Source organism: Ranitomeya imitator, chromosome 1, assembly GCF_032444005.1.
Source record: "Ranitomeya imitator isolate aRanImi1 chromosome 1, aRanImi1.pri, whole genome shotgun sequence".
NCBI classification, from domain to species: Eukaryota; Metazoa; Chordata; class Amphibia; order Anura; family Dendrobatidae; genus Ranitomeya; species Ranitomeya imitator.
The window spans coordinates 597,348,556-597,374,405 of NC_091282.1; the positions used below are offsets into that span (position 1 = coordinate 597,348,556).

The 25,850-nt window shown below is 45.0% G+C and overlaps 1 protein-coding gene across 3 annotated transcripts in view; it reads left to right on the forward strand.

The window, feature by feature from the left end:
- The window catches only part of NPR1 (natriuretic peptide receptor 1), a 288,426-nt gene that overhangs the window by 240,010 nt on the left and 22,566 nt on the right, over positions 1-25,850 (forward strand). For all 3 annotated transcript variants that reach the window (XM_069768091.1, XM_069768105.1, XM_069768098.1), the window contains 5 exons: positions 16,032-16,116; positions 17,653-17,773; positions 19,868-19,942; positions 20,142-20,219; positions 24,329-24,433. In XM_069768091.1, the coding sequence (XP_069624192.1) occupies positions 16,032-16,116; positions 17,653-17,773; positions 19,868-19,942; positions 20,142-20,219; positions 24,329-24,433 (464 nt within the window). The remainder of the gene's footprint in view (positions 1-16,031; positions 16,117-17,652; positions 17,774-19,867; positions 19,943-20,141; positions 20,220-24,328; positions 24,434-25,850) is intronic.

Sequence of the window (25,850 nt, forward strand, 5' to 3'; positions counted from 1 at the left end):
ATTTTTCTAATTTTGGTTATAGACATTACCACAATGAATTTTAAACAAAACAATTCAGATGCAGTTGAAGTTCAGACTTTCAGCTTTCATTTGAGGGTATCCACATTAAAATTGGTTGAAGGGTTTAGGAGTTTTAGCTCCTTAATATGTGCCACCCTGTTTTTAAAGGGACCAGAAGTAATTGGACAGATTCAATAATTTTAAATAAAATGTTCATTTTTAGTACTTGGTTGAAAACCCTTTGTTGGCAATGACTGCCTGAAGTCTTGAACTCATCGACATCACCAGACACTGTGTTTCCTCCTTTTTGATGCTCTGCCAGGCCTTCACTGCGGTGGTTTTCAGTTGCTGTTTGTTTGTGGGCCTTTCTGTCTGAAGTTTAGTCTTTAACAAGTGAAATGCATGCTCAATTGGGTTGAGATCAGGTGACTGACTTGGCCATTCAAGAATATTCCACTTCTTTGCTTTAATAAACTCCTGGGTTACTTTGGCTTTATGTTTTGGGTCATTGTCCATCTGTAGTATGAAACGACAAACAAATCAGTATGGCTGCATTTGGCTGGATCTGAGCACACAGTATGTCTCTGAATACCTCAGAATTCATTCGACTGCTTCTGTCCTGTGTCACATCATCAATAAACACTAGTGACCCAGTGCCACTGGCAGCCATGCATGCCCAAGCCATCACACTGCCTCCGCCGTGTTTTACAGATGATGTGGTATGCTTTGGATCATGAGCTGGACCACGCCTTCGCCATACTTTTCTCTTTCCATCATTCTGGTAGAGGTTGATCTTGGTTTCATCTGTCCAAAGAATGTTCTTCCAGAACTGTGCTGGCTTTTTTAAATGTTTTTTAGCAAAGTCCAGTCTAGCCTTTTTATTCTTGATGCTTATGAGTGGCTTGCACCGTGCAGTGAACCCTCTGTATTTACTTTCATGCAGTCTTCTCTTTATGATAGATTTGGATATTGATACGCCTACCTCCTGGAGAGTGTTGTTCACTTGGTTGGCTGTTGTGAAGGGGTTTCTCTTCACCATGGAGATTATTCTGCGATCATCCACCACTGTTGTCTTCTGTGGGTGCCCAGGTCTTTTTGCATTGATGAGTTCACCAGTGCTTTCTTTCTTTCTCAGCATGTACCAAACTGTAGATTTTGGCACTCCTAATATTGTAGCAATTTCTCGGATGGGTTTTTTCTGTTTTCGCAATTTAAGGATGGCTTGTTTCACCTGCATGGAGAGCTCCTTTGACCGCATGTTTACTTCACAGCAAAACCTTCCAAATGCAAGCACCACACCTCAAATCAACTCCAGGCCTTTTATCTGCTTAATTGAGAATGACATAAGGAAGGGATTGCCCACACCTGTCCATGAAATAGCCTTGGAGTCAATTGTCCAATTACTTTTGGTCACTTTAAAAACAGGGTGGCACATGTTAAGGAGCTGAAACTCCTAAACCCTTCATCCAATTTTAATGTGGATACCCTCAAATAAAAGCTGAAAGTCTGAACTTCAACTGTATCTGAATTGTTTTGTTTAAAATTCATTGTGGTAATGTCTATAACCAAAATTAGAAAAATGTTGTCTCTGTCCAAATATATATGGACCTAACTGTACTTATGCTGGCTAGCAGCTGTAAATCATGCAGCTGTGTCAACAAAAACTAAATCTCCGAGCACTTACAAATACTCGGAGACCCCCCCGAGCATGCTCAGAAAATCTGCAGCAACGAGTATACTCGCTCATCACTAGTGGACATGTCTGCATTTCTGGACAGTGGAGTGGGGTTTAATTTGATTGACGCTAGGTTCGTCCAGGTCCAAGGCTTCTTCCCACATACTGTCCAGACATATACCCATAAATACCATCGACTCCACCCCCTTAAGACTGGGGCACTTTACTCATGTCATCCGAGACTTAAAGCTTCAGGTGGGAGCCATTCACAATGAGGTGTTGGACTGTTATGTGCTAGATGGTTTGGCTTCACCTGTGGTACTTGGACTTACTTGGCTCACTCTGCACAATCCTGTAGCAGACTCAAGAAATAGCTAAATGGAGTGTGTATTGTCAAGGACACTGCTTGGGTACTCGGTTGGCTGGGGTGGATACCCAGTCCGTGTCTAGTTACCTGTCGTATTTTGAGGATGTGTTCTCTGAGCAAGGGAGCCAAGAACGCCCTCCCCATCATCCTTATGATTGCGCCATTAATCTGGTTCCTGCTGCCAAGCTGCCCAAGAGCAGACTATATAACATCTCAGGTCCAGAGAGACAAGCCATGAAGGACTATGTCACGGAAAGCCTGTCTAAGGATCATATCAGACCATCCTCATCCCCCATTGCCACAGTGTTCTTTTATGTTAAGAAAAAATATAGGGTTACGCCCTTGCCTGGATTTCCTGGAACTCAATACGATCACTGTCAGTGATCCATATCCGCTCCCTCTCATTCCAGATCTCTTTAGCCAGATTAACAAAATAGGAGGACACGGAGTACACAAGTGCATATACAATTTTTTTGTAATTTTATTTGCCTATCAAAAGATATGTATAAAAAACATTACAATACAAAAATACATTCAGGGAAACACAGAGGTATTGAGGTCACTGTCTATAGTTGTATAACCATGCACTCGCACATGATATCAAACAATCACATGGATTCAGTGTTATTATGTCAATGCACCAATATCGGTCAAAAAGGCACTAGGTCAGGCAATCATATCTATATATGTATTTGTATCAAAATGTGCATCATAATTCAAAAGACTGTGCGAAAACCTGATAAGGCGTATCCCACCTGAGGCATGAAGGTGCTGCAACCAGTGTCTATTGCAAAATTGCACATGCCCCGCAAACTACCCAGAAAGGGAAAGAGGGGGAAAAAACAAAAAAAAAAGATGCTATAGTGCAGTGTGTCATTCCATGGAGCAAATGTATTTAGTTAAAGTAACTATATACTATACCTATTGCTCATCGGTCCTTACCCAGAAGCAAGACAGTGACCCCCCCGGGTCAGGTGAAGCAGTCTCTTTAGCCAGATTGTAGGGGCCAAATGGTTCTCCAAGATGGCCCTCATCAAAGAGGGGTATGAGTGGCAAACTGAATTCAATATGCCTGAGGGGCCCTATGAGAATCTGGTGATGCCTTTTGGGTTGAGGAATGCACCCGCTGTCTTTCAGCACTTTATAAATGACATCTTTACCGTCACCGCTCTGCTGTCCAGAATCCCAGAGTGCCTATCAGCCATATCCTCCTTCTTCTCCTCTCGCTTCCTCAAACTCAATGTGGACAAATCTGAACTCATCTTCCCTCCATCCCACAAATCTTCCTTACTTGACCTATCTATCAAAGTCAATGACATCATGCTTTCCCCTGTACCCGAAGTCCGCTGCCTCGGAGTAACCTTCGACTCTGCCCTGTCCTTCAAACCACACATCCAAGCTCTTTCCACCTCCTGTCGCCTCCAGCTCAAAAATATCTCCAGGATCCGTCCTTTCCTCAACCCCCATTCTACTAAAATGCTTGTGCACGCCCTCATCATTTCCCGCCTTGACTACTGCAACATCCTTTTCTGTGGCCTCCCTGCTAACACCCTTGCACCTCTCCAGTCCATCCTTAACTCTGCTGCCCGACTAATCCATCTCTCTCCTCGCTACTCCTCCGCTTCCCCCCTCTGCAAATCTCTTCACTGGCTCCCATTCCCTCAGCGTATCCAGTTCAAATTGCTAATACTGACCTACAAAGCCATCCACAACCTGTCTGCTCCATATATCTCTGAACTAATCTCTTGAGATCTTCCCTCACGTGACCTCCGGTCCTCCCAAGACCTCCTCCTCTCCTCCACACTTATTCGCTCCTCGTCCAATCGCCTCCAAGACTTCTCCCGAATATCCCCCATCCTCTGGAACTCTCTGCCCCAACACGTCCGACTATCAACCACAGTCGGATCCTTCAGACGGAACCTGAAAACTCATCTCTTCAGGAAAGCCTACAGCCTGCACTGACACCGCTGCTGCCTCATCACCAACGAAGCTACCGCCTCACCAACACCGGAGCTACCGCCTCACCAACACCAGAGCTACCGCCTCACCAACACCGGAGCTCCTGCAACCCTCAACCTACTGTCTCCTTCCCCATAATCCTGTAGAATGTAAGCCCGCAAGGGCAGGGTCCTCGCCCCTCTGTATCAGTCCGTCATTGTTAGTTTGTTTACTGTATGTGATATTTGTAACTTGTATGTAACCCCTTCTCATGTACAGCACCATGGAATCAATGGTGCTATATAAATAAATAATAATAATAATAATCTTTAGTCACCTGGTAGGCAGATTTGTAGCAATCTATCTGGATGACATACTAATTTATTCACCTGACCTTGAGTCACACCAGGGACATGTCAGGCAGTTCTTACACACACCCTGTGACAATAAATTGCATGTCAAACCTGAGAAGGTTATGTGTTGTCTGCCACCGATTTTTTCATGGATCCAGCGAAAGTCCAGGTGGTATTGGATTGGGATCGTCGGGAGGATTTGAAGGCGTTACAAAGATTTTTAGGTTTCGCCTACTGTATATTCATAAAAAACTTTTCAGTAGTAGCCAAACCTCTTACAAATATGACCAGGAAGAGGATGGAATTCTCCAGGTGTTCCAGTCCTGCCAGGAAGGCATTTGATACATTGAAAAGGTGTTTATGCTTCTGCGACGATTCTTATTCAGCCTGACATCTCTCAGCCTTTTATTGAGTAGATCGATGCATCTGAGATAGGAGTGGGGGCGGTATTATCACAAGTTGCATCTCCTGGTAAATGGCAACCATGTGCGTATTTTTCTAAAAAGCTGTCACCGGCTGAGAGAAATTATGACTTTGGTAACAGGGAACTCTTAGCAATCAAATGGGCTTATGAGGAGTGGTGTCATTTTTTGGAGGGAGCAGTTCACCCCGTGATGGTAATCACAGATCATAAAAAACTGGTATACCTTACTTGAAATCGGCAAAAGGTCTAACACCTCGACTGGCAAGATGGATATTGTTCTTTGCCAGGTTTAAGTTTTTGGTACTTATAGGCCGGGGAACGAAAACATTAAGTCGGATGCCTTATCCTGTTGTTTTCCTGGGGGAGGAGATAAGTGTGAACCAGTACCTAGTCTTCAAAAAGGGTTGGTTATGGCGTCTATATGCTCCGGTCTGGAAAGAGAGGTTGTTGACGCTCATTGGGATGCCCCTGCTGCCTGTTCACTTGGTAAACTGTTCCTTCGGGTCAGTCTTAGAATCCTCAGTCAACCTCACGATTCAGTGTTGGCCAGACATCCTGATAATAAAGCCACCGCGGATCTGCTTACTCTGCGTTTTTGGTGGACAGGTGCCCATAAGGATGTCCATTAGTATATACTCACCTGCACTGTCTGCACACATTCTAAGACCTCTCATACTCGTCCGTGGGGGGCTCTCCAACCATTGGAGATTCCCAGAAAACCTTGAACTCACTTGCCACTCAATTTAATCAGAGACCTACCCGTGTCAGCAGGGAATACGGTAATTATTTAGCTGGTAGATAGGTTCAGTAAAATGTCTCATTTTATCGCTTTACCAGCATTGCCAAATTTCAAACCCTTGGCGCAAGTTTTCATCAGGGAGATAATTAGATTCCATGGGATCCCGACCGATATTTTTTCTGATCGGGGGGGATGGCAGTTTATCTCCAAATTTTGAAGGGCATTTTGCACCAGTCTGGGGATCCATTTTTATTTTACTTCCGCTTTTTACCTGCAGTATAGCGGCTAGACTGAACAGGTTAACCAGGATCCAGAGAGGTATATAAGATGTTTTGTGTCTAATTTTGTACTATGTGTGGACTACACATTAAATTATCTTCTCACCATCCTTTTTGAGTGCCAAGTTCATTCAACTTATGCACCACAGCATTAGCACAATTTAGATTAGGAAATGTGGCCTGGTGCCAGAACCATAGTAATACCACAAATGAGTTAGATTAGGAAATGTGGTCTCCTGCCTGCACCACAATATTGCAAATAGATACAGAGAAGACAGGCTAACAGAGCGCCAGGCTGGCGGTCAGGGGAGATGTTGATTGAGTAAGATCCGATGCAGCTCCTGCCACATTTGCATCATTGCGCGCAGTGTACCATCCGCATAGATACGCATGTGTCATGCTTACCTAGCTTTAACATGGTGTACGCATGGACAAGCTTTTGCGTACGCATGCATTTTTCGCGATGTGTGGCGTGGCGATGCGACATGCGGATGAGTGCGTTAACAAATGCATTACTGTCTATGGGAACACATGCGTCCGATGCGCTTGCAAATTTCGGACTGTGCATGTCCAGGAACTGTTTTGAGACACACCCATTGAGACATGCCCTCCTGGAAATATCGAACGCATGCGCATAAAAAGTGCAAATGCATGCAAAAATGCATGCAAACGCTGCCTTTTTTTGCCATCATGAGTAAGCTGATGCGGATAAAAAATGCTGCGTTACCATGTGTTTGCGAAAGATACGCTACACACATAGACACAAATGTGAAACTATCCTTAGATTGCCTGTTGCCTGCACCACAGTATTAGCACAAACTATTTATATTGGGAAATGTGGCCTCCCGCATGCAACATGATATTAGCACAAAGGATTTAGATTAGGAAGTGTGGCATCCTGCCTGCACCACTACATTAGCACAAGCGATTTAGACTTGGAAATGTAACCTGCTGCCTGCACCACAGTATTAACACAAAAAAGTTAGATTAGGCAATGTGGAATCCTGCCTGCACCACTATATTAGCACAAATTATATAAATTAGGAAATGTTACTTCTGCGTGCACCACAATATTAGCACAAACGATTTAGACTTGGAAATGTGGCCTGCTGCCTCCACCACAGTATTAGCACAAACGATTTAGATTAGAAAATGTGGCCTGCTGCATGCACCACAGTATTAGTACAAACGATTTAGATTAGAAAATGTGGCCTGCTGCATGCACAACAATATTAATACAAACTATTTAGATTCTTCGGAAAGATGGCAACCTGCATGCACCACAGTATTAGCACAAACTAAAGTATTTAGATTAGGAAATGTGTCCAGCTGCCTGCACCACAGTATTAGCATAAAGTATTTAGATTATTAAATGAGGCCTGGTGTGCACCATAGTATTAGCACAAAGGATATACTGTAGATTATGAAATGTGGCCTCTTGATTGTGTTACGGATACCACCGTGCTGCCACCAAGATGTCACGGATCCCACCGGCTATGTCAGGGATCCCACCAATATGCCACAGTTCATGGGGAAGATACCTTAATCATCCCCACCACTCACACCAATTTGTCACGAACCGGGTTGTTTTTGTTGCCCCTGGTGCCTTCTGAAGGGGATTTATCTATATCCCACTTCTGGTTTGGAACTTGCAGCTCTCTGGCACCCCCTTACCTTCAGGTCAGTCAGGGTACTGCACCTAGGGTAATTCGTCACCAGAAAGGATGCCTGCTATGTACTGGGTATTGGGCACGCTGCAGCGAGGGTGATATAACTACTCCCATGCAGGCAGGAACAATAATTATCAACGCCGTCGCTACAAAGCCTCCCAAATGCACAGAACAAAGTATGCTGCCACCAGCTCCGATTCTCTTAATTTTTAACGGGTCCGGAGCCAACCCATATCAGTAGCATAATTCACTTCAGAGGATGCAACAGTTCGTTTAGAGCATGGAGAGACAAGCCAGTAATTTTATATTTTACTCCAAAAAAAGGTAGGCAGTGTTTACAAGGTATAAAAAGATATTATAAAGAAGACAAAACATGTGTACATTACAATTACAAATAAAAGAAGGATTAAAATTGAAAAGAACACTTACAGGTTGTTCAGATCTGTAAGATCAGATGTATCTCCTGTTTGCCCATGTGCTCAGGAGATACATCAAAGATGCATGTCACATCTGTGGAGCAGCAGGACCCCGGACAAAAGACACTGCAAGAATGCTGTCTTGCTAAGTTATTCCTAGCCCAAAACCAAGGCACTCCCCCTCTGGTGACATCACTTAGAGGCCGACACCTCCCCTTTACTTAGAATATGAAAACTATTTTTACGCATATCTCGCTGTATGAATCTTGTATACGAAATACACCAGGTTCCAGAGGTGCACCACATCGGGGTGATTCTTTTAAGTGTAATAATAATAATAATAATCTTTATTTATATAGCGCCAACATATTCCGCAGCGCTTTACAGTTTAACAGCTTCAAACACAACAGTCATAAGTAACAATGTTAACAATACAAGACGACCCTGCTCGTGAGAGCTTACAAACTACAATGAGGTGGGGAAAAACAAAGTAAAGGTGTGTATTTACAATGATGTAGTGTAAGAACGGCGTACTTACATGACGTGCTTATGGAGAAATCCACGCTTTGCACTCATTGTGTTTAGCTGCTAGCGCTTTCAGTGAGTGCTAGATCTATCGATGGATATCCGGTATATATAATTCTTATATCTCTATCCAGGATTGGTGCCCATATATAACACCTTAATAGAACAAAGAAATGCCTGCAGATTGAAAGTGGCTATACCAGTTTTGGCTGGTATTGGTTGGGAGGAGAGAATGAGTAATTTTCACAGAGTATGGTATTTGCAGCTAAAAGCCATAAAACTTCTGTGATTCTACTGAGGGTTTTTGAATTACACACACCGGCAGCAAGCAGAGTAAGAAGAGGGGGGGGGGGGAGGTCGGAATGGCTCACAGTGTGTCAGAAAAGCCATGTAACCTTCTGAAACTAAATTCACAATATGACATTTTTACATTATCGTGACAGCCTGCACCACAGTATTAGCCAACACGAGTTAGATTAGGAAATGTAGCATCTGGCATGTACCACAGCATTAGCACAAACAATTTAGATTAGGAAGTGTGGCCTGCTGAATGCACAACAATATTAGCACAAACTATTTAGATTAGGAAATGCAGTCTGCACCACAGTATTAGTACAAATGATTTATATTCGGAACTATGACCTCATACCTGTGTAAGGAGGAAGACCGGGCTGCAAGTACCTGTATGATGCCGGGTCTCGAACTGTCAGGGCTGTGTCCAGTGTTGTCGGGGAGAAAGGATGGGGAAGCGGACAGGACTTGATGAGAGGTGACGTGGGGAGAAGAGGGAGGAGAGTGCGGGAAGGGTCAGAAGTTTCCCACTGACAGCGAGTAGAGACAGATGTGCGCTGTGCTCTGCAGATACAGCGGAAGCATGGGAGTGAGATCCGTTTGGGGTTACATGAGGGACCCGTGGGAAAAGGGAGCTTGCAATCCAATCACTGAAGACCCTCGTTCTGTAACAAAAAAAACATAATAAACCAACAATATCCTTACCTTCCGCAGATCTGTAAAGTCCAACGATGTAAATCCATCTGAAGGGGTTAAAATATTTTGCAGCCACGAGCTTTGCTAATGCAACTTTGTTCGTGGCTGCAAAACCCCGGGGAATGAAGGTAAAGTAGGTCAATTACCTATATTTACCTTCATTTGCGGTGAGGCGCCCTCTGCTGGTTGTTCCTAGATCGTGGGAACTTTCCTAGAAAGCTCCCAGGCTCGAGTTCATATGATGACAACCAGCAGAGGGCGCCTCTTATGAAGTCGAGCCTGGGAGTATTCTATGTGTACACATTTATTCTACCTATTCTTCTGTAAGCTGTCAGTGTGATTTTACTGTACATCGCAATGAATTACCGGCTTTTCTCTCTAACACCGCTGCGTATTTCTCGCAAGTCACACTGCTGGTCCGTGTGTGATCCGTATTTTTCAGGCTTCCATAGACTTTCATTGGCGTATTTCTTGCGCAGTACGGTGACAAACGCAGCATGCTGCGATTTTCTACGGCCGTAGAAAGCCATATAATACGGATCAGTAAAATACAGCAGATAGGAGCAGGGGCATAGAGAATAATTGTGCCGTTTGTTTTGCGAGTTTTACGAACGTATTTTCTGCGCTCATACGTCCGTAAAACTCGCAAGTGTGACGGCGGCCTAATAACAAGACTGTTGTTATATTGCATTTCTACTTGTTAATTATCTGTCGTCTCCCTGACAGTTTTCCCTATTGTTATAATTAAATTGCATTATTGTTAACCCTTGCTCTGCAATCCCTGTATCCCGGTACCTGCTTACACCTGTACCACAATATTAGCACAAACGATTTAGATTAGGAATTGTGGTCTCTTGCTTGCACCACAGTATTAGCACAAACTATTTAGATTTGGAAATATGACCTCATACCTGTACCACAGTATTAGCACAAACTAATTAGATTAGGAAATGTGGCCTCCTGCATGCACCACTTTAGCACAAAGGATTTAGATTATAAAATGTGGCCTGGGGCCTGCATCATAGTATTAACACAAACAATTAGAATAGGAAATGTGGCCTCCCTCTTGCACCACAACATTAGCACAAAAGATTTAGATTAGGAAATGTGGCTTTCTGCATGCACCACAATATTTGCAGAAACAAGTTCGATTAGGAAATGTGGCCTGCTGCCTGCACCATAATATTAGCACAAACAATTTAGATTTGTAAATGTGACCTCATGTCTGTACCACAATATTATCACAAACTATTTACCGTATATACTCGAGTATAAGCCGAGATTTTCAGCCCAAATTTTTGGGCTGAAAGTGCCCCTCTCGGCTTATACTCGAGTCAAGGTGGGTAGCAGGGTCTGCGGGTGAGGGGGAGAGGGCGCTGAGGCATACTTACCTGCTTCCAGCGATCCTGGCGCTCCCCGCCTGTCCCATGGTCTTCGGTGCTGCAGTTCTTCCACTGTTCAGCGGTCACGTGGGACCGCTCATTAGAGAAATGAATAAGCGGCTCCACCTCCCATAGGGGTGGAGCCGCCTATTCATTTCTCTAATCAGCGGTGCCGGTGACCGCTGATAGAGGAAGAAGCTGCGGCACCGAAGACAGCTGTACGGGGGAAGGAGCCGGACGCTGGGACCAGGTAAGTATGTAATATTCACCTGTCCCCGTTCCAGCCGCCGGGCGCCGCTCCATCTTCCCGGCGTCTATCTGCACTGACTGTGCAGGTCAGAGGGCGCGATGACGCATATAGTGTGCGCGGCGCCCTCTGCCTGATCAGTCAGAGCGGAGAGACGCCAGGACCGGACGCTGGGAGCTGCAAGCAAGAGAGGTGAGTATGGCATTTTTTTTTTATTGCAGCAGCAGCACCAATGGCACAGATATATGTGGAGCATCTATGGGGCAATATCAACAGTGCAGAGCACTATATGGGGCACAGCTATGGGGCAATATGAACGGTGCAGAGCACTATATGGCAGAGCTTTGGGGAAATATGAACAGTGCAGAGCACTATATGGCAGAGCTATGGGGCAATATGAATGGTGCAGAGCACTATATGGCACAGCTATGGGGAAATATGAACGGTGCAGAGCACTATGTGGCACAGCTATGGGGCAATATGAACGGTGCAGAGCACTATATGACAGAGCTATGGGGCAATATGAACGGTGCAGAGCACTATATGGCATAGCTATGGGGCAATATGAACGGTGCAGAGCACTATACGGCACAGCTATGGGGCAATATGAACGGTGCAGAGCACTATATGGCAGAGCTATGGGGCAATATGAACGGTGCAGAGCACTATATGGCAGAGCTATGGGGCAATATGAACGGTGCAGAGCACTATATGGCACAGCTATGGGGCAATATGAACGGTGCAGAGCATTATATGGCACAGCTATGGGGAAATATGTACGGTGCAGAGCACTATATGGCAGAGCTATGGGGCAATATGAACGGTGCAGAGCACTATATGGCAGAGCTATGGGGCAATATGAACGGTGCAGAGCACTATATGGCACAGCTATGGGGAAATATGAACGGTGCAGAGCATTATATGGCACAGCTATGGGGAAATATGTACGGTGCAGAGCACTATATGGCAGAGCTATGGGGCAATATGAACGGTGCAGAGCACTATATGGCAGAGCTATGGGGAAATATGAACGGTGCAGAGCACTATATGGCACAGCTATGGGGCAATATGAACGGTGCAGAGCACTATATGGCAGAGCTATGGGGCAATATGAACGGTGCAGAGCACTATATGGCAGAGCTATGGGGCAATATGAACGGTGCAGAGCACTATATGGCAGAGCTATGGGGCAATATGAACGGTGCAGAGCACTATATGGCACAGCTATGGGGAAATATGAACGGTGCAGAGCACTATATGGCAGAGCTATGGGGCAATATGAACGGTGCAGAGCACTATATGGCACAACTATGGGGCAATATGAACGGTGCAGAGCACTATATGGCACAGCTATGGGGAAATATGAACGGTGCAGAGCATTATATGGCACAGCTATGGGGAAATATGAACGGTGCAGAGCACTACATGGCAGAGCTATGGGGCAACATGAACGGTGCAGAGCACTATATGGCAGAGCTATGGGGAAATATGAACGGTGCAGAGCACTATATGGCACAGCTATGGGGCAATATGAACGGTGCAGAGCACTATATGGCACAGCTATGGGGAAATATGAACGGTGCAAGCACTATATGGCAGAGCTATGGGACAATATGAACGTGCAGAGCACTATATGGCAGAGCTATGGGGAAATATGAATGGTGCAGAGCACTATATGGCACAGCTATGGGGAAATATGAACGGTGCAGAGCACTATTTGGCACAGCTATGGGGCAAGAATTATCTATTTTTATTTTTGAAATTCACCGGTAAATGCTGCATTTCTACCCTAGGCTTATACTCGAGTCAATAAGTTTTCCCAGTTTTTTGTGGCAAAATTAGGGGGGTCGTCTTATACTCGGGTCGGCTTATACTCGAGTATATTCGGTAGATTAGGAAATGTGGCCTCCTGCATGCACCACAATATTAGCATAAACGATTTAGTTTAGGAAATGTGGCCTCTTATATGCACCACAATATTAGCACAAATGATATAGATTAGGAAATGTGGTCTGTTGCCTGCACCACAGTGTAACATTCCTGCCGGCATCACTGCATGGCTTCCCATATCCCCTCTTGCTCACCACTCCGGGCTATGCTGTGAGTTCTGTCTTCTGCCGGCTCCATGCCCTGTGCCTCATGTGCTTGCTTGCTGCATACTTCCTACCTGTAGGCTTAGGGCGGTAGCCCCGGCACTTCCTGTTTCTTATAGAGACTGTGTGTACCTTCCTAAGGTATCCCCAACCAATTGCCAAAAGGCCTTAGGTACTTAAGGCTTCCCCACCTCTAGGGGAATGCCTGAGCAATGTACTTTCTCAGTTAGAGTCTTGCTGCTGAGGTGCCAGGTCCGTCCTGCTATTTCTCTTGTCTCTGCTGCCCAGGAGGGCTTCGTACCCTGTCCTGTACCTGTGTCCTGTGTCTCTCGTTTCAGCCACCCAGTGGGGCTTTGTACCCTGACCTGTGTCCTTGCTTCTGTGCCTTGTCCCGTAATTGACACTGTCTGAACTAAGTCATATACCTTTGTCCATCTGTATCCCTGTCTGTAGCCTTTCCTATTCAGCTGTGTGTTTCCTTGTGTTCATTCCTTCTGCTCTTTGCTCCGCAACCAGCGCCTCTGCTCTTTGCCTCGCAACCTGCAGCTCTGCTCTTTGCTCTGCAACCTGTGACTCTGCTCTTTGCTCCACAATCTGTGGCACTGCTTTTTGCTCCGCCACTGCGGCTCTGCTCATTCTCTGCCTCCTGCAGTTCTGCTTTGCTCCGCCTCCTGCGGTTCTGCTCTGCTCCACCTCCTGCTTCTGCTCTACTCCAGTCTCGCCTCCTGCGGCTCTGTCCTGCTCTCCTCATCGTGCAGCTTTGCTCTGCTCCCACTTCGTGCCCTGTGCGTCCTTGTCTCTCCAATCTGTACTGGTTCCTACCTGCTCCCCTATCCTACTCATTCCAGCCTATGTTCTCATGTCTCCTGAAGCAGTTCCTGTCCCTCCAGTCTGAACTGGTTCCTATCTGTTCCCTACTCGTACCTGCCTATGTTCCTGTCCTACCCGAACCTGTTCCAGTCCTGCTAGCCATGCCCGCCTGCCTGCCTAGAGTGCCAGTCATGCCCGCCTGCCTGCCTAGAGTGCCAGTCATGCCTGCCTGCCTGCTTAGTGCCAGTCGTACCCGTCTGCCTGCCAAGAGTGCCAGGCGTGCCTGACAAGTGTGCCAGCCATGCCCGCCTGCCTGCCAGAGTGCCAGCCGTGCCTGCCAGAGTGCCAGCTGTGCCCACCAGAGTACCAGTCATGCCTGTTCATACTAACTCGCACCTGTCATTAGTGTTCAGTCCCTTAGTGGGATCAGCTGCCACAGCCAAACATCGCCCTGGAGTGGTACCTGGCAGCTACCTGCCGCACAAGCCTGACATCATCAGAGGCTCCAGTGAAGACCAAGGTAGCTGCTTAGTCACGCCCCTTCCAGGGTAGTCTGGTTTGTGGCACAGTGGTGACACAATCCCCACGCTTGCGCCACCCAGTCAGGGCATGAGCGTAACACACAGTATTAGCATAAACTATTTAGATTCGGAAATGTGACCTCATGCTTGTACCACAATATTAGCACAAACGATTTAGATTAGGCAATTTGGCCTACTGCCTGCACCACAATATTAGCACAAACGATTTAGATTAGGAAATGTGGCCTGCTGCCTGCACCAAAATATTAGCACAAATGATTTAGATTAGGAAATGTGGCCTGCTGCCTGCACCACAGTATTAGTATAAACAATTTAGATTAGGAAATTTGGCCTCCTGCTTGCACCACAGTATTAGCAGAAATTAGTTAGATGCTGGAAGGTCTGCAGCACTGGAGTCCTGGGTTCAAATCCCACCAAGGAAAACATCTGCAAGGAGTTTGAATGTTCTCTCCGTGTTTGCGTGGGTTTCCTCCCACACTCCAAAGACATACTGATGGGGAATCGAGATCGTGAGCGATGATAATGTGTGCAAACTGTAAAGCGCTGCAGAATATACATACATAAAACAGAATATACATAAAACATTATTATCCTCTTTAGCTGAACTAACTGGCAATAAATCGCCTTGCTAACTATCTGACTAGTTGCAGCAGCCTTAACAGCCTCTCTCTGCTACTACAATGACGAAATGGCGCCAAAGCAACATGTCTGCTTTTTATATGGAGAGGAACATGTGACTTTTGCAGTCAATGACAGAAGTCCTTGTGTCCTGGCTTAGTGAATGGTTTATGTGCCCTGACTGGCTGTCAGAATCGGCACCTATTAAGTTAAAAAAAAGAACATGACACTCCTCTGCTATTTTGACATCCTCCCTTCATCAAACACGTTCCCCTACCAACCGCACCCCCCCCCCCCCCCCTCTTCATCATACAGAATCACTATCCTAGCCAAAGCTCTAAACAAAAGCATTAGTGGAAGCGCAAAGATTTACTGAACTGTGACCGAATTTTACTGACTGGGGGACAAAGCTCCGGAATCTGAACACGGATCCGAATGTGCTACGTTTGTACTGAATTTGAGATTAGTGATCGTTTTCCGAACAAGTTCTCCCATCTGCATTTGTATGTTCTCTTAGCCGGATACAAATGTGTGCTTCATGTCTATCACATGTATGTTCTCTGTGTTGGGCATGTGTAGTTTTCATCACATTGTTCGCGAGTTCCAGACCATGTGTATGAGATTTGTCATGCTGTTCAGTGGTTGTATGTTTGATTTCTAGGACATGGGTAGATTGTGTCATGTTTCCCAGGGTTTGCATGTTACGTTCCATACACTTCTCACATGTTGTGTTTTCTTGTGTTGGATTTGTGTGTAGCTTTTCTCACACTGCTGAGGAGGACATGTACTGTGCATGTTGGATTCATGTGTAGACATTGATGTCCTGCAGTGAATTGGTATGTTGGATATTTATGGAGATTTTCATGTAGTAGACTGCATAGCTTGTGAACAGTTCTATGCCACAGCCTGGCTGTTTCATTTATATGTTGATCCATCCCTAATGATTCCTGTATTTTTTTTTAATTAGCCAGTTTCTCCATCCTGGAGATCACGTCGATAGTGATCTGCTTCATCCTCTTGGCGATTGCAGTCTCCTCCATCTTCATATACAGGTATCCTCTATCTTCTCCTGCTACCTCCTAATAGACAAGCTTCAGCCCCTTCTACTTTTCTCATCTCCTGTTCTTGCTGCCTCGGCCTTATAGCTGCTAATTGAAAACTGGGATTCTTAGGGTACTGGTAGATGGGAGGGAGGGGATGTGTCCTTTGGAGCCTCCAGACCTACATTTTGTTTCCATGAGAGCCGTAATTGGAAGGGATCGCTGCTTGACTTCAGCTTTCAAAATCCAAAAGGGTGGGAGGAGGGAGCATTATAGGATTAAGAAAAAATCTCCGAGGGCAGCTGTTGCTCATAGCTGTAGACTTGGGATGAACTAATTGGGGTAGTACAAATTTATACATATTTTGTATCTTTCGGTACCATTGTAATCTAGCCCCAATCTCTCTATCTTTATAACACAATGACCCATCTATTAAAGCAGCTGCACCTGTTCTGTGTGTAAGACTTACGAGATTAAGGCTACTTTCACACTAGCGTTGTGTGACGGACGTCGCAATGCGTCGTTTTGGAGGAAAAACGCATCCTGCAAAGTTGCCCGCAGGATGCGTTTTTTTATCCATAGACTTGCATTAGCAACGCATTGCGACGTATTGCCACACGTCGCATCCGTCATGCGATGGATGCGTCGTGTTTTTGGCGGCCGCGACGCACAAAAAAACGTTCCATGTAACTTTTTTTGTGCGTCGGGTCTGCCATTTTCGACCACGCATGCGCTGTTGAAACTCCGCCCCCTCCTCCCCGAAACTCACAATGGGCTGGGACTTCAAAAGCAAAAACTGTAAACATCCAAGACTCCAGGGACATGGACAATTAACAGTTTCACAAAGGGAAGGAAGGAAGGGAAAGCTACCAGGACCCAGGCTGCTGGGGAAGATGAAATCCTACATATTTTATCAAACTATTGGCTGAATATTAAACCTGGCCCTATGGGCTGGGGGTAATGATAGGATGGGCAACAGACCCTTCATGTGGGGTTACACAGCATGACTCATAAGTCTGGAACACTTGCATTTATCACCTTAGTAGTACTGTACATTTGTGTCAAAATTGTGTCCGAAATTTTTTAGACAGATATATTAATGTTTTAGGCTAATTTTTGATTATTTTTCAGATGGAAGGTTATTATAGATGGACTATTTGGACCCAATTTATTATTGCTGTGCCTACTTGGCCAAGTTGAATGTGTTGGAAATCGAGAATCATAAGCTCTGTACAGTATACATGCAACTAAATCTACATGCAGGGAAAGTGTAGGCAACAAGAAACACGGCCACATGCAGAAAGCCCTGATTAGGAGCTGTGCCGATTCACACCAAAGTTGCACAAGCTGTTGCCTTTGATGTCATTAAGCCTTGGCCTTGTGCGATAAATTAGACCCAATATATTATAGTCTTACTCAGTATATTTACTTTGATGAATACTAGAAAAATATCACCCAAGGCTAATAACGGCCAAAGCTGTCTGTCCAACACATGGTCAATTTCATAATGAAAACATGCGAAGAAAACATCTACCATTCTTTCCCTAGGAAGCTGCGTTTGGAAAAAGAGTTGGCTGCAGAGCTTTGGAAAGTACGCTGGGAAGACATTCAGACAAGCAACATGGAGAAAACCCTCCGCAGGGCAGGCAGCAAGCTCACTCTATCACTGGTAACTCCTCCAGAAGCGTCCTGCATACCTTCCTGCTGACCTGGTCATTTTATGTGGCATAGCAACCAAAACTCATCAGTTTTTGTTTTCTGGTAGTGGGTTTCATAGCAAAATTATGCTTTTCCTAACTTGCCAGGCTCATAGTTATGAAATCATTCTGGGATGTGCTCAGTCAGTCATTTGTGTTATTCAGGAATCATAGCAATCTGCATATATAGGAAGAAAACATACATTATCTCATCGTGCTGTCCAACAAGATATGGAGATGGAGGGGCAGGTCTTGGTTAGAATAGGAAGTTAGAAGTACAGACAAAAAACATAGAGGGCTACAATTTGTGGCTTGTGAGACATCTACGTAGGCCATGAAGCCACTGGAGTGCTATGCCCTACTAAGCAGATCTAATACATCTCCCCGAGATGCCAGCATGATAGAGATTACAAGTTATCCTTCAACAATAATCCTCAATAATTCAGAAAAGCTTGTTTTGCGCCCTATGACATTTTTTAGTTAGGACAGATTTGGACTTTGTATTGACCACCCTTGGCTGGGTCCATCAGTACAGAGAAGGGACAGGTTATGTTGTCCTGTTTGTATCATTCTGTCTTCTAATAAATAAAATATACTATTATTACACTTCTTACGACTGGGTTTGCCTTTTCTACCTCTCCAAGTTAGGTCACGGGACTGATGCAATTTTGTGTCGATTGGGTGTCATCACTTTTGGGCAATCTTCATTGCGATAGAAGAAAATTCCCCAACTACTGTGCAATGGATGCTTTCTAGCAATCAACCCCAAATCTGTCTTTTTATACTTTTTACTCTAGAAGTTTAAATAAATGTTTTGGTCCTAGGTACGGATCTCGATCCAATAGGAGACTTCCACCAAGGAAGGATGCACCCCTTGTGTCTTTTCTTCTGCTCATGTCTCATACTTTGTGGCTTGTATTGGACTTTCGAGTTACATTGGTTTATGCTTCCATTATAAAGGTGTTTTCACTCCTACATAAATTCCTTAGTAATTTTCTGTAACAAATAACCATTGGGTTATTGATGTTTTCCCCTTGGAAATACTACATTGGTTACCTATTGAGGTCTTAATAAGCCTCAAACCAAAAGTCACAAGTGTTACCTACATTCAAATCAACTTCATCTACATAGATAATAGTTGGAGGTTTGACATCTTTGTGGTGGCACCTTGAGACTAATGACTTAGTTCTTAGAAATAGCTTTAACGTAACTCAGCCAAAATTGAAAAGAAAAACAACAATAGGAACCACTAATGGCACTTTTTGAATTTTTTTATGGAGACTTAGTTGGATATCCTATATCAATAGATTGAATTACTAGCCTTCATCTTCGTGTCTACAAGCCGAGTGACCCATTATTCATTTATTTTTATGTTCTTTCTATGTTCTTCATCCTGCTTGCTCCACATGTCATTGCCTCCATCATGGTCTTCATCTTGTCATCTCCATATCTGCAGACCACCATTGGCACATTTCTCTCTATTTATTTTCTTTGTCTCTAACCCAAACTAAACATTTTTCTTATCTTTCCTCCACCTGAGTCCAACGCTTTGTCGCAAGACTAAGATATGTCTTTACTCAATATGTTTGGTTACTATTTCTATCCCATAATCTACAATATATGTCCAAATGCGGAGATAACATGACAAGCCCATTGAAATTAGCTTCAGTTTGCAAAAATATTTACAGAGCAACCCATTACTTGGAGGCTTGCGCTAATGGATTTTCTTCTTTTTGCTTCACATCTTTTTGTTCTGGATGTTACTATTTTTCACTGGTGAACTAGATTGAGGTGTAGAGTTATATCAATCCACACCGTGTTTGAAGCCAAACCCACAACAGTCATCCCAAGCATGAGGCATAATTTTTTCTGTACACGTGATTTCTTCTCCAGCTTCGGCACATGTCCTCGTTCTCAGACTTGCATTTATCATCTTGCTTCCGTCTGATTCTATCATTCCATTACTCACGTCTCTCTTACATATTGCCATAATTCTTATAGCTTTTGCTGCCATTAGGACATGTTTTGTACACTGTAAATTGTTGATAATATTGTTTCCATGCTAGAGAGGCTCCAATTATGGTTCCCTGCTCACGACAGAAGGGCAGTTCCAGATCTTTGCAAAGACGGCATATTACAAGGTACTATATGTAAAAATTCCTCAAATATATCTTGATTAACCTGATATTTTGACTCTCGTGAGAAAACATATTTTCTTCATTCTCCAGATGGGTCCCCAGGGAGCAATCCTGAATAACCTGTAACCCTTCTTAATGGGATGTTATTTTATGATCTGATCTAACCGCATTTTGCTTGGCTTTAACCTCTTCTCTTTTACAGGGTAATATTGTCGCGGTTAAGTACATCAACCGGAAACGTATAGAACTGACCCGCAAAGTCCTGTTTGAGCTGAAGCATGTAAGCATTGCGTTGTGTGTCTGGCTTGAGATTGGTCGTAATCCTCCAGTTGCCTAATGCATTTCTTTTAGTCTATTCATCCCCACATGTGCTCAGCTTTTACACTGGCATCTGGGAGACATCTTTTCTCTAACACATCCTTGGCTCCCAGTCTCGGCGAAGTAGCTCTTGTTAAACATAAGCAGCTCGTTTGTTGCATTTTTACTGTAAGTACCAGTGGTACCTTTCTGCTTTCCTCCACTTAACCTGAGTTAGTTGGTCATGGCTCCTTCCTTCTCACACCCAAATAGTCCTTGAAAAGAAGACATCCGAAGCTGGCTAATCTGTACGCTTTTCACTTTTTAAGGCCATGTTCACACAGTGCGTTTTTTACCGTGGAAACGCAGCGGTTTTGCCGCTGCGGTTCCGCGGCTGTTTTCCATGCAGGGTACAGTACACTGTACCCTATGGAAAACAGGACCCACTGTGCACATGGTCCTGAATTGAAAAAAAAAACCGCACTGATTAGCTGCGGTAAAAAAGAAGTACCATGTCACTTCTTTTTGTAAAACAGCAGCGGTTCTGCACCCATAGACCTCCATTGTGAGGTCAAACCCGCAGTAAAACCCCCAGATCAAAAATAGATCTGCGGGTTTTATTGCGGTTCGTGGTGCAGAAGCGCTGCAGCAGGAAGTGCGGGGAAGCGGGCGGAAGTGCGTGGGTGGAGTGTGGCTGCCCCGATCCCACCCCCCATGCTCCGATGCCCCTCCCCCGTGCTCCGATGTCACCCCCCCCGTGCTCCGATGCCCCCCCCCCGTGCTCCGATGCCCCCCCCGTGCCCTAAACTCCCCCCCCTTATACTTACCCGGCCTCCCGGTGTCCGTCCGGCCGTCTTCTCCCTGGGCGCCGCCATCTTGCAAAATGGCGGGCGCATGCGCAGTGCGCCCGCCGAATCTGCCGGCCGGCAGATTCGTTACAAAGTGCATTTTGATCACTGAGATATAACCTATCTCAGTGATCAAAATAAAAAAAATAGTAAATGACCCCCCCCCCCTTTGTCACCCCCATAGGTAGGGACAATAAAAAAAAATAAAGAATTTTTTTTTTTTTTCACTAAGGTTAGAATAGGGTTAGGGGTAGGGTTAGGGGTAGGGTTAGGGTTAGGGGTAGGGTTAGGGGTAGGGTTAGGGTTAGGGGTAGGGTTAGGGGTAGGGTTAGGGTATTTTCAGCCATTTTAACCCTAAAAAAATTCCTAGAAAACACACAGACTCTGGCTAGAAAACTGCATCAAAAAACGCATCAAAAAACGCATCAAAAAAGGACCAAAAAAGGACCAAAAAAAGGACCTGCGTTTTCTGCCAAGAGCTGCAGTTTTTTAAAAAACAGTCCTGAAAAAAAAAGGATGGAAATCAGGAACGTGTGAACATACCCTAAGTGGTGACAATAGAGGTTCTTGTCTGGAGACAACTGAAAAGAAATGTGACATCCAAGATAACCGGCTGCCTTTCTGCCTTGCCAAATAAAATAATGCAAAGATCGTTGACCCTTGGGGTTAGTTAGCAGGGCTGGGGAACCTTTTTCCAGCCGGGGGCAATTTGGAAATTCCTACCTTCATTCGGGGGCCACAGAAAAATGATCACCTTGGTGTTTTTTTCACCTTGAAATTACCCAGGCTTATTTAGTCAAACAATTAATTACGGTAACTCACCCTTAATGTGACGGCTGGAGCAGCTACTCTTTGGTGCAGTGGTGATGTTAGGTGATACTGAAGATGTTGATTCTCACACCTGCTTTTCCAGGTTTGTGTTGGCCAGGAGAGCAGTCAACTTTTTCTCATAATAAGTTTTGTAAATCATATACAGTACATCACAATAGGAGACCCTGGGACTACTGTATGTACATCACATAGGAGATGCTGAGACAGCTGTATATACACCACATAGGAGATGCTGGGACTGCTGTATATACAGTACATCACACAGGAGACGCTGAGACTGCTGTATCTATATCACATAGAGGATGCTGAGACAGCTGTATATACATCACACAGGAGATGCTGGGACTGCTGTATAAACATCACACAGGAGACACTGGGACTGCTGTATATACATCACATAGGAGAAGCAGGGACTGCTATACATTACATAGGAAACATTGAGACTGCTATATATGCATCACAGGAGACTCTGGGGTCATATAAATTACAGGAGGGGCTGGGGGCATAGACATCACAGGAGATGCTGGGACATATTCATCACTGGGGAGGCTGGGAGAATAGACATCACTGAGGGGCTATATACATCACTAGGAAATAAATAAATGTTCCTGGGGGAATATACATCACTGGTGGGGTCACATACATCACTGGGGGCTATATATATCATAGGTGGGGGATATACAGTACTCAGGGGATATACAGCACTTTTGGGGCAAATGCAACACTGGGAAATATACACATCACTTGGGGGCACATACAGCCGTGGGGGGATATACAGCACTGGGGGAGGGGGAAATACAGCACTGGGGGGACAGGCATCGCCGGGGAGGCACATAGATCATTGGGGTGGGGGCTCATAGATCAATGAGGGGCACATAGCTGGGGAGAACAGGGATCACAGGGGTACATATACTGTAGCTATGTCACGGGGGGCACATAGTTGGGTCCACAGAGATCAAAAGGAGGCACAAAACACATGGAGCACATAGTTGGGGGGCACAGATAACAGGCAAAAATATCACATGGGGGAACATAGCTGGTGGGGCACACAGATCACATGGGGCACACATCACCAGTAGAAAAGCACATAGCTGCCGGCACAGAGTTCCCTGAGGAGGCACAGAGCTGCCAGCACAAAGATTCGCTCTGGACTCACAGCAGCTCCTCTTCCAGGACAGGAGGATGGGAGAGCATTGGGTAATAACCTCGCCCACCCTGATGCTAACCCCCCCACCCAGATGACGTCATTATTCTCGCCCACCCTGATGCTAACCCCCCCACCCAGATGACGTCATTATTCATGTGCAGGGCAGGCAGCATTCTATAATGAAAGCTGCGTGCAGTGCATTTGGGGGTTAAAGGGTCGACAGCTGGCAGGATATGGCTGCCGCCCGAGCATTGGGCACTCCGGGGACCTGGCCGCATAAAAAGTCACCGCGGGCCACATGTGGCCCGCTGGTTGGAAGTTCCCCACACCTGGGCTAGTGAGAGCATTTACCCCTAAAATTGAAATGTGTCATAGAATTGAAGGCCTTTAATTAGCTGAAGTATTTTTTATTCTTTTCTGCCAAGCTCAGAGACAACTGCTCATTACAGGGGTTATCACCCAGCTTTTTACAGACCCTGGATAGTGGAAAAATTGCATTTTTTTTGTACTGTGCCTCTTCCCTCTCCCTTTGGCCTGTCTCAACCTTTCGTTACCATAGTTTATCCACAAGGTTTGTTGTTTTCACTCTCTTCTCAGTCTCGTTTATCCTCTTGCTGTGCCGCCTCTGCCCTTGTCTTTAGTACTCACTGTGTCTCCTCTCCCTCTGCTTCTTAAATCCTCTAGATAATGTTATTTCTCTACCCCAATATTAATCAGGACCAGCGCTGACATTTCAGTAATATTTGCAATCTTCAGTGGGAGCAGCTCTCCCCTCCATCTGCCTTTCTTCTCCCCCCTCCGTAGATGCTTAAGTCAGGAATTATCTCAGCATTTAAAGTTCAGCATGCATCACGGAGAAGATGAGACCCCACTGGCTATCCATATGTATGTGTTGTACGGTTACTGTTATATACTTCACTCAAGAGAAGAGCAGCCTTAACCCTCACCTCATTCTTGGCCTAAATGCAGTAATTCAAACCAGCAATTCATATGTGGTGGAGACCCTACCGTCATGTAGGGTCACATACAGTAATGTGTCAAAGACTCTACAGTCTTCACTTGGGTCTACTGATACTGGAACTATATTTTTTGGTTTATTATGTACTAAAAAAAAACAAGAAGGGTTTCATAACTTTACTCACCTTGGAAAAGGTGTCCTATTACCCCTAAAGGCCCCACAGATGTCCAGAGTTGGGCATATTGTCTCATGCGATCAGATGGTCGATTTGATGTTGTTTTTCATTGTCTTCACTGCATGTCTTCTAGATGAGGGACGTGCAGAATGAACACCTCACCCGCTTTGTGGGAGCCTGTATTGATCCTCCGAATATATGCATCCTGACTGAGTATTGTCCTAGAGGAAGCCTGCAGGTAGGAATAGTATCAGTACATCTACATCGACCAGCCATAATATTTATACCCCAGTCAGGTGAAGCGAATAACATTGGTGAAGCGGTGACATTAACGCTTTCAGGTGGATATATTATTAGCCATGACCAATCAGTTCTTGAACTGGATCTTCTCCACAAAGGAGCTTTGTGAGCTGTTACCAGAATGCAGTGGTTGGTACCCGAGGTTCATTGCTGTGTACGTCAGGTAAAGCCATGTGCTTTGATCTCACATAAGTCTGACTGAGAGGCATTCGTGTATTCAGAGGATCGCAGCTTACAGTCTATGGGTCTGTGCAGCTGCAGACCTGTCAAAGGACCCCTTTTGGGTACAATGGGACCGTGAACATTAGGAGCACTAAAACAAGGTAGAACTATGTGATGAATCCCGTTTTCCATCATGGTATGGGTGCAGCTGGGTGCATCTGTGTGACTTAGGCTACTTTCACACATCATTTTTTTGCTGTCAGGCACAATCTGGCGAATTTTGATGAAAACAGATCTGACGCAAATTGTCAAAAACTGATGCAACTGATCCGTTTTGTTTGTTTTTTTACACTCGGGGATAGAGTTTGGACTTCCTCTTCCAGGGAGGAGAGAGAGAGAGATTGAAAATTCATGATTTGTGTAAAAAAATGGATTCGGATTCCATCATTCCACCTCATGTTTCATACGGTTTTCTCCGGATCCATCACTGGGCGTTTTTTTGCCGGACAGAAAAAAACGTTCCTATGTACGTTTTCTCCTGCCGCCGGAAAACAATTTTTCGACAGATCCGGCAAAAAATGGATGAAACATGAGGCCATCTGGAGCTAATGCAAGTCTATGAGAAAAAAATGGATCTGGCGGCAACTTTTGCCGGATACGTTTTATTAAAAATTCGCCGGATTGTGCCTGACGACAAAAAACTGATGTGTCAAAGTAGCCTTACCTGGGAAGAAAAGATGCACAATGGGAAGAAGACAAGCCAGAAGAGACCGTGTGATAGGGTGATGATTTGCGGTGAATCCTCAGGCTGTGGTTTTTACCAACTATCAACACATTGTACAGACCAAGTACTTCTCATAGGCAGTGCCATCTTCTAGCACCCACCAAAATGTTTCATGAATGGTTTGTAAACATGACGAAGAGATCAGGTATCAAACCGATCAAGCACACATGGAGTGTGCTGGAAAAACAAGTCTGATCCATGGTGGCCGTGCCTCACAACTTATTGAAGAACCTGCAGCTAACGTCACAGTGCCAAATGTCACAGGACACCTTCTTGTGGAGTTCATGCCACTATGAGTCAGAACATGTGGCCTCCTACCCAGTATTAGATGGGAGATATTCATATTATGGCTGGTTGGTATATACAGTACAGTACCTTGCGAAAGTATTCGGCCCCCTGGAACTTTTCA